Below are 10,006 nucleotides of genomic sequence, written 5' to 3' on the forward strand. Positions count from 1 at the left end.
TATATAGGTTTATTTCTGGACTCTCATTGTTATTCTGTTGATCTATATGTTTATCCTAAAGCCTATATCACACTGTTTTGATTATTTAATGTAGCTTTGTCAGTTTTGAAGTTGGATGCTGTGAGTGCTCCAAATTTGTTCTTTTTCAAGTATGTTTTGGCTAATAAGGGCCTCTTATATTTGAATTTGAGTATCAGTTTCCCATTTCTACAAATGAATACCTTTTTAAAATCCATTTTTTGGATTCTGTTTTGGACATTCATCCATGCTAATAGGCATTTAGTTCATTTACCTATTAATGGGTTCTAAAGTAATATCTGAAATTCTAGTCCAGGATGGCAACATAGAAGACCTTATCTCCAACATTGATACACCAAATCCATAACTATTGATAGAGCAATTCCTCCTGAAAAAAAACTGATGGGTGACTGAATAGCTTCTGCACAAAAAAAGATAGATATACCATGTTTCCATTTCTCTTGCTGTTCTCTACATGATAACAAAGGGAACCCCCCCACCACAGCCACTGCAAAGTACAGTGGGGAGGGATCATACTGAGGGACAATAAGCAGATATGTTTGCTCTAGACCAAAGAAAAAAAGCTTTGGTTTAAAAGGGCAACTAGAATGTAAAGGAACCAGCTCTAGAACCCTGCCAAATGGCAGGAGAGCTGTTGGTGAGCACCAGGCTTTATACTCTCCCTCCATTTTGAAAGTACAGATGGGAGAAGAGGCTGGGTGCCTTGATAGGCCTGCTGCCTGAGTGAGCCCCAGGCCATCTGGCACACACCTGCAGCAGATGCCTTGGGGCACAGTAAAAAAGGCTGCCATTTAAAAGAGCAACTACAAGAAAAACAGAACTGGAGGCATCACAATTCCAGACTTCAAGTTATATTACAAAGTGGGAGTAATTAAAACAGTATGGTATTGGAATAAAAATAGACATATGGATCAATGGAACAGAATGGAAAACCCAGAAATAAACACATGATTATATGGTCAGTTAATCTGTAACAAAGGAGGAAAGAATATGCGGTGGGAAAAAGACAGTCTCTTCAAGAAATGGTGCTGGGAAAACTGGACAGCTACATGCAAAAGAATGAAACTTAGACCACTTTTTTTACCATATGCAAAAATAAACTCAAAATGGGTTCAAGGCCTAAATGTAAGACCTGAAACCATAAAAGTCCTTGAAGAGAACACAGACAGTTATTTTTCTAACATTGGCTGTAGCAACATTTTTCTAGCTATGTCTCCCAAGGCAAAGGAAATAAAAGCAAAAATAAACTATTGGGACTACAGCAAAATAAAAAGCTTCTGCACAGTGAAGGATACAACCAACAAAAATCAGATAAAGGGCTAGTATCCAAAATATATAAAGAACTTATGAAACTCAACACCCAGAAAGCCAAATAATTCAGTTAAAAAATGGGCAGAAGACATGAACAGACATTTTTCCAAAGAAGAGATCCAGATGGCTGACAGACACATGAAAAGATGCTCAATATCACTCATCATCAGGGAAATGCAAAACTACAATGAGATATCACCTCAGACCTATCAGAATGGCTAAAATCAAAACCCCAAGAAACAAGTGTTGGCAAGAATGTGGAGAAAAAGGAACTTTCATGCACTGTTGGTAGGAATGTAACCTGCTGCAGCTCCTGGGGAAAACAGTATGGAGTATCCTCAAAAAGTTCAAAATAGATTCTACAATCCAGTAATCCCACTACTGGGTATTTACCCAAAAAATATAAAACACTAATTCAAAGGGATACATGCACCCTATGGCTATTGTAAATAATGCTGCAATAAACAAAATATGGAAGCAGGCCCAGCATCCATTGATATACGAATGGATAAAGAAAGTGTGGTATATATATACGGTGGACTATTGCCCATCTGTAAAAAATGGTATCTTGTCATTTACAACCTGGAGAGAGCTAGAGAAAATAATGCTATGTGAAATAAATCAGAGAAAGACAAATACCATATGATTTTACTCATGTGGGGGCGGGGGGAAGAGAGACACAAAGAAACAGACCCTTAACTATAGAGAACCAACTGATGCTTACCAGAGGGGAGGTGGGTGGGGGAATGGGTGAAATAGGTGATGAGGATTAAGGAGTACACTATCATGATCAAAACGAAACAAAACAAAAACCAAAGAATAGCTACAATATAAAGGATCCAAACAAGAAGGGAAAATCTGCCAAATAAGAGGGGAGCTGCTGAAATTCTCTTTGGGTAGGAGGGGCTGGCAAGAGCCTTGGTTTACATTTCCCCTCTACCTTGATAACATGGACAGGAGAAGGGTCTGGGTGCCCTAGCTGACCTATCACCCCAGTGAGCCCCAAGACCCTAGACCACACCAGCCCCACCCATCCCATCAAGGCCTCAGAGCAACATAAATCAGGACTCCCATCATCAGCACTTACTGCAGTTCCAGCCATCATGTCAAGGCAACACAGGAACAAAGCACCCTGGGACACTCTAGGCTCACACCACTCAGCTCTAGATGGCTTGCTAGGGCCCTCCTACCTCAGAGTGCTCTGGAACCTCCTATCTTACACCTACTGTACTGAGCACCCTGGGACTCACCCAGCGTGTACCCCACCTTGGCTCCAGCCACCCCACCAGGGCACCCTCTGCATTGAGTATCCTAGGACACCCCACTTTTCTTTCACTTTAGCTGTCCTGCCAGGGTACCCTCTGCACAGAGAGCTACACCAGCCATAGCTCCAGGCAGCCAAAGTCACCAAGCATATATGGTCATCCCCAGGGGAAACTATGTGTAAGACCATTCCTTCAAGTTTGGGAGAATTCTAATTCTTAGAAAGAAACACCAAATGTCAAGCAAAACGAGACAGAGGAATATACTCCAAAGGAAATGGAGATAGCAATATATGTGATTGATAGAATTTAAAGTAATGATCATAAAGATGCTCACTGGACTGCAGAGAACTCAGTAAGAACTTCAACAAAAAGAAAATAAAAAAAGAACCAGTCAGAGTTGAAGAATACAATAACTGAAATGAAAAATACACTAGAGGGAATCAACACATTAGTGGATGCAGGGAAACTGATCAATGATCTAGAAGACAGGGTCATGGAAAGCACCCAAGCTCAACAGCAAAACGAATTTTAAAAATGAGAAGCTAAAAGATGTCTTGAACAATATCAAGTGCACATTCACATTATAGAGGTCCCAGAAGGCAAAGAGAGCGCGAAGGAAATCTGCATCTTGGTCGAGGAATCACAGAGAGTTCCAAACAAGATGAACCCAAGGAGGTCCACGTCACTTGACACATAGTAATTGAAATGTCAAACATTAGAGAGAGAAAATTTTAAAGCAGCAACAAAGAGAAACTCCATAAAGCCTCTGTTGATTTTTCAACAGAAACTTTGAATGTATCATGTTGCTCCCTTCTGGCCTGTAAAGAGCTGAAAGAATATTCTGGGTTGTAGATTTTTTTCCTATTTGACAAAGACAGTTTCCCAGACAAAAGTTAAACTAAACCAAGATTACGAGAAATATCAAAGGGACTTCATTAAGTGGAAAAGAAAAGGCCCTAATTGGAAGTAGGGAAATATGCCAACATTTACATGAACTGTGGAAGTGGGAGTCAAAAAGTTCTTTTAGAATGTTTTCAAACCTAAGTGGCCACCATTTTAATATAGATGCTTTATACTTGGAATGTTATATATAAACCTCATGGTAACCACAAACTGAAAACTTATAATACACAAAAAAATAAAGAGAAAGGAAGGCAAGCATAACACCATAGAGTCACTAATCACAAGGGAAAAGAGTAAGAGAAGAAGAAATGAACAGAGAACTAAGAAAGCAACCAGAAAACAGTTCAACAAAATGACAAGTACATAACTATCAATCATTATTTCAAATGTAAATGGTCTAAATGCTCTAATCAAAAGACATTAGATGACTGAATGGATGAAAAAACAAGACCCATCTATATGCTGTCTACAAGAGACTCACTTCAGAGCTGAAGACACATATAGGCTGAAATGGAAAGAATGGAAAAAGATATTCCATTTAAAAGGGAGGAAAAAAAAACGGGTAGCAATACTCATATCCGACAAAATAGACTTTAGAACAAAGACAGTAACGAGACAAAGAAGGGCACCACATAATGATAGAAGGATCATCCAACAAGAGGATATAACAATTGTAAACGACTGTACATCCAACACTGGATACCTAAATACAGAAAGCAAGTATTAATGGACATAGAGGGAGAAATTGAGAGTAATAGGGGACTTTAATATCCCACTTACATTAATGGGTAGATTATTCAGGCAGAAAATAAGCCAACAGTAGCTTTGCATTCAAGACCAGATGGACTTAAATGCACAACACTCCATCCAAAACAACAGAATACACATTCTTTTCAAATGCACATGGAACATTCTCCAGGATAGATCACATGTTAGGCTACAAAATAAGTGTCAATAAATTTAAGAAGATTGAAATCATATCATGCATCTTTTTTGACCAAAAGGTGTGAAACTAGAAATCAGTCTCAAGAAAAAAATGGTGGAAACACAAACACATGGAGGCTAAACATGCTACTAAACAACCAGTGAGTCAAAGAAATCAAGAGTCAATTAAAAAAAAAAAAAAGAAAATGAAAACACAACAGTCCAAAATCTTTGTGATGCAGTGAAAGCAATTTCAGGGAGAAACTTACGTGTGATACAGGCCTCCCTCAAGAAATAAGAAAAGTCTCAAACAACAACCTAACGTTACACCTACAGGACCTAGCTTGGAAAAGAACAATCAAAGCCCAAATCTAGTAGAAGGAAGGAAATAATAAAGATCAGAACAGAAATAAATGAAATGGAGACTAAAACAACAATGGAGAAGACCAATGAAACCAAAAGCTGGCTTTTTGAAAAGAGTGTAGGGAGGGTAGAGGGAACATTCCTCAAATTCATGAAAACCATCTATGAAAAGCCCACAGTGAATATCATTCTCATTCCCTTAAGATCAGGAACACGACAAGGATGCCCACTCCTGCCACTGTTGTTCAATATAGTAGAAATCCTAGCATCAGCAACCAGACAACAAAAAGAAATAAAAGGTATTCAAATTGGCAAAGAAGAAGTCAAACTCTCTTTTCGCAGATGACATGATACTTTATGTGGAAAACCCAAAAGACTCCACCCCCAAATTACTAGAACTCATACAGCAATTCAGTAATATAGCAGGATACAAAATCAATGCACAGAAATCAGTTGCTTTCTTATACACTAACAATGCAACTATAGAAAGAAATTAGGGAGTTGATTCCATTTACAATAGCACCAAAACCATAAGATACCTCGGAATAAACCTAACCAAAGAGGTAAAGGATCTATACTCTAAAAACTACAGAACACTCATGAAAGAAATTGAAGATGACACCAAAAGAAGAAAAAACATTCCATGCTCATGGATCGAAAGAATAAACATTATTAAAATGTCTGTGCTACCCACAGCAATCTATACTTTCAATGTCATCCCGATCAAAATACCAATGGCATTTTTCAAAGAGCAGGAACAAACAATCCTAATATTTGTTTGGAACCAGAAAAGACCCCGAATCGCCAAGGAAATGTTGAAAAAGAAAAACAAAGCTGGGGGCATCATGTTGCCTGATTTCAAGCTATATTACAAAGCAGTGATCACTAAGACAGCATGGTACTGGCACAAAACAGACATAGATCAATGGAACAGAATAGAGAGCCCAGATATGGACCCTGAACTCTATGGTCAAATATTTTTGACAAAGCAGGAAAAAATATGCAATGGAAAAAAGTCTCTTCAATAGATGTGCTGGGAAAATTGGACAGCTATATACAGAAGAATGAAACTCAACCATTCTCTTATGCCATACACAAAGATAAACTCTAAATGGATGAAAGACCTCAATGTGAGACAGGAATCCATCAAAATCCTAGAGGAGAACATAGGCAGTAATCTCTTTGACATCAGCCACAGCAACTTCTTTCAGGACACATCTCCAAAGGCAAGGGAAAAAAAAGCAAAAGTGAACTTTTGGGGCTTCATCAAGATAAAAAGCTTCTGCACGACAAAGGAAATAGTCAACAAAACAAAGAGGCAACCCACAGAATGGGAGAAGATATTTGCAAATGACATTACAGATAAAGGGCTGGTATCCAAGATTTGTAAAGAACTTCTCAAACTCAACACACAAAAAACAAATAAGTCAAAAAATGGGCAGAAGACATGAACAGACACTTCTCTGAAGAAGACATACAAATGGCTAACAGACACATGAAAAAATGTTCAACATCATTAGGCATCAGGGAAATTCAAATTAAAACCACATTGAGATACCACCTTATATCAGTTACAATGGCAAAAATTAACAAGGCAGGAAACAAATGTTGGAGAGGATGTGGAGAAAGGGGAACCCTCTTACATTGTTGGTGGGAATGCAAGTTCATACAGCCACTTTGGAAAACAGTATGGTGGTTCCTCAAAAAATTAAAAATAGAGCTACCCTATGGCCCAGCAATTGCACTCCTGGGTATTTACCCTTAAGACACAAATGTAGTGAAAAGAAGGGGCACGTGCACTCCAATGTTCATAGCAACAATGTTTGCAATAGCCAAACTGTGGAAGGAGCCGAGATGCCCTTCAACAAATGAATGGATAAAGAGGATGTGGTCCATATATACAATGGAATATTACTCAGCCATCAGAAAGGAGGAATACTCACCATTTGCATCGACATGGATGGAACTGGAGGGGATTATGCTTACGTGAAATAAGTCAAGCAGAGAAAGACAATTATCATATGGTTTCACTTATATGTGGAATATAAGGAACAGCATGGAGGACATTAGAAGGAAGGGAAAAATGAAGCGGGGGTATCGGAGGGGGAGATGAACCATGAGAGACTATGGACTCCAGGAAACAAACTGAGGGTTTTAGAGGGGAGGGGGTGGGGAATGGGTTAGCCCAGTGATGGATATTAAGGAGGACTCATATTGCAATGAGCACTGGGTGTTATACGCAAACAATGAATCATGGAACACTACATCAAAAACTAATGAAGTACTGTAGGGTGACTAACATAACCTAATAAAAAAATAAAATTTATAAAGTATAGACCAAAAAAAAGAAGAGATGAAGTATCTGAATAAACCTCAGTGTATTTGTCCTTTCTCCTAATGAAAAGTACAAGGAGATTTTTTCCAATTTTTGCTTTAACAAGTAATACCACGCTTCCTGTGCTACTCATTCATATGTTTGAAAGTCTCTTTAGGGCCATAGTTCTCAACCTGGGTCAGTCTTGCCTGCCAGGGAACATTTGGCAATGTTTGGAGACATTTTTGATTATCAAGACTGAAGGGAGGTGTGCTCCTGGCATCTAATGGGCAGAGACTAGAGATACTGCTAAAACATTCCTACCCTGGAAGAACAGACTCCCACCACCCCCCTACAAAGCATTATCCAAATTATTCAATTTGTTAATAGTGCGAAGGTTGAGAAACCTTGCTCTGGGCATATACTTTGAGGTGGGATTGCTAAAGCTTGGGGTACGTGCAACTCTTTCAGTTATATGAAACAGATTTCTGTAAAAGAAAATATTTTCAATACAGGTAAAGGTCGGAATGTTTTGAATTAAAGTTTCTTTGGTGATAATGGCTATCCAGCAGTTATAAGCAATTTAATTAAACCAGATAAAGTTAGTGGCATTACATAGAGTTAACTGTTTACTTACCTAGAGGGTACATATAATCTTTTAACTTCATGAACTAAAATACATTGTTACTTCCTGTCTGATTAAAAGATTGATTGTAGAGTGAGAGTCTGCTTCAAAAAAGTATCACTTGTGTAAGACAACAGTAGTTGGAATATTAGGCTGCAGATGACGATTGAATGAGAGAAAAATGACAGCATGAAAAGTGTAGAATTTTTCCCTGACGGAGATTATTATTAAATATAGAACAGTTAAAGGTTTGAAAACGTTCTCTTTAGTGTGATTTAATCTTTTAATTGTAAGCAAGGGAATTAACAATGAATTTTGCACCCCACTTTTAAGTATAAGACCCCTACCCCTCCTTAAAAACTTGAGGAAAGTTCTAGCCCCACAACTATCTGCAGTGCTTGTGTACATACATTTTAGCATATGACTTTTGGGTGGTTTATGCATGTTCTTCGAGTCTGTTCATGGGTCACACCCAACCCCCAGATTTCCAGGTTAAAAACTTCGCTAAAAAGGTGTATTTGAAATTTTCACTGAGTAGTTAAAAACATAACTATATTGTTTGTATCTTCAGTGATGGAGAAAAATAGGTGACAGAATTTTTCAAGTCCTCTAACATTAAATGGATGAATACATATCTTAATTTTATATATATAACCTTCAGTTTTGTTTTTTTTTTTTTGGTCTTTTTATTAGGTGTATGCAGCAGTGCTATGGCAACAAACTAATGAAAACAGACAAAATTCAACAGAAAAAGTATGTTTTGGAGCTGCCCTACCAGAAGAAAAACTTAATGACTTTCGTGATGAACAAATTGGACAGTTGCAGGAGCTGATGCAAGAAGCTACTAAACCCAATAGACAATTTAGTATTACTGAATCTAGGAAACCAACATTTTAGTCTACACAATAAAGCTTAACAAGCATTTTAAGTTCAGAACCCCTTATTTTAAGTCTCATGGTTTTTAGGAATTTGTTTCTTAAGCTTTTAGGCTTTGAGAATGCCTAGTATTAATGAAATATTTTATTTGGGGATGTTATTAGTGGTATCTACAATATATAGATCAATATGACTAGTACACAAAACTGCATTTAAGTAACAGTACTTGCTGGATAGGATTTGATTTTTGGACTAAACAAGAAAGAATGACTCTAAAATTCCACAAAGTTGTGGAATTTTGCCAGAATTTATTTTTATATATAAATTTAATACTGTTCTTTTTTTTCCAATCAGGCTACAGGGTTGTTGTTTTTTTTTTTATTAAAATATAATGTATTATGCTGTTCCTGTTCAAGCATTAGCCTCATGGTTTTAGCTTCAACAGATAAGTATATTGTGATAATGACAGATGTGGAATTCCAACAAGGTTGTTATTTATATATATTGTCATTCTGAAAGTTTCATCATTTCTACTTTAATGATTCTTGTAAATATCCATTCTCCCCGAGTCATTGTTCAGATACAATGACAGATTAAAAAGAAGCTTTAACATTCAGTACCATCATACATTGTATAATCTATCATACAAATGATAGTGTAATGTTTCTATAGTGTTTCTTAATAACAGATGAGCCCTTAAATTTATATAATTTGTAGTTACCTTGAGAATCTCATTTATTGCCTCAAAGTTGGGGAGATATAAAAACACTTTTATAAATTTTTTAAGTTGATTATAAACTGAAAAAAATCAAGTGGTAATCCCATGTACATCCTAAAATGTTTAATTTTAAAAAAATTACTGAAACGACTTGTAACTTATGTATGTCTACTTTGAGATTGTGATTATTCTTCAGATGCTATTGCATTTATTCAGCTCTTTAAAAATTGATTCATATTTACTCTCTTTTGCCATATGGGCTTTTTGTCTGTGTATGGCTGCCAGACTCCTCACTCCTTTTTAGTATTCCTCATTGAGTCTACAACCCTCAATGTACATTGATGTAACCACTGTGGAAAAGAGTATGGAGGTTCCTCAAAAAATCAAAAATAGAAATACCATATGATCCCATAACTCCGCTACTGGGTATTTACCCAAGAATACGAAAACATTAATTCAAAAAGATGTATACACCCCTATATTTATTGCAACATTATTTGCAATAGCCAAGATATGGGCCCAAAGTGTCCATTGATAGATGAATGAATAAAGACACAGTGTATGTGTACATATAAAATGAAATATTACTCAGCCATAAAAAAAGAATGAGATCTTGCCCTTTGCAACAACATGGATGGACCTAGAGGGTATTATTCTAAGTGAAATAA

The 10,006-nt window shown here is 37.0% G+C and overlaps 1 protein-coding gene across 1 annotated transcript in view; it reads left to right on the forward strand.

The window, feature by feature from the left end:
- The window catches only part of SDHAF3 (succinate dehydrogenase complex assembly factor 3), a 72,779-nt gene extending 64,026 nt beyond the window's left edge, over positions 1-8,753 (forward strand). The window contains exon 2 of the mRNA XM_021689773.1: positions 8,438-8,753. Within this exon, the coding sequence (XP_021545448.1) occupies positions 8,438-8,641 (204 nt within the window). The 3' untranslated portion in view covers positions 8,642-8,753. The remainder of the gene's footprint in view (positions 1-8,437) is intronic.
- The last annotated feature ends 1,253 nt before the right edge of the window (positions 8,754-10,006 follow it).

The sequence above is a fragment of the Neomonachus schauinslandi genome, chromosome 12 (genome assembly GCF_002201575.2).
Source record: "Neomonachus schauinslandi chromosome 12, ASM220157v2, whole genome shotgun sequence".
In the NCBI taxonomy this organism is placed as follows: domain Eukaryota; kingdom Metazoa; phylum Chordata; class Mammalia; order Carnivora; family Phocidae; genus Neomonachus; species Neomonachus schauinslandi.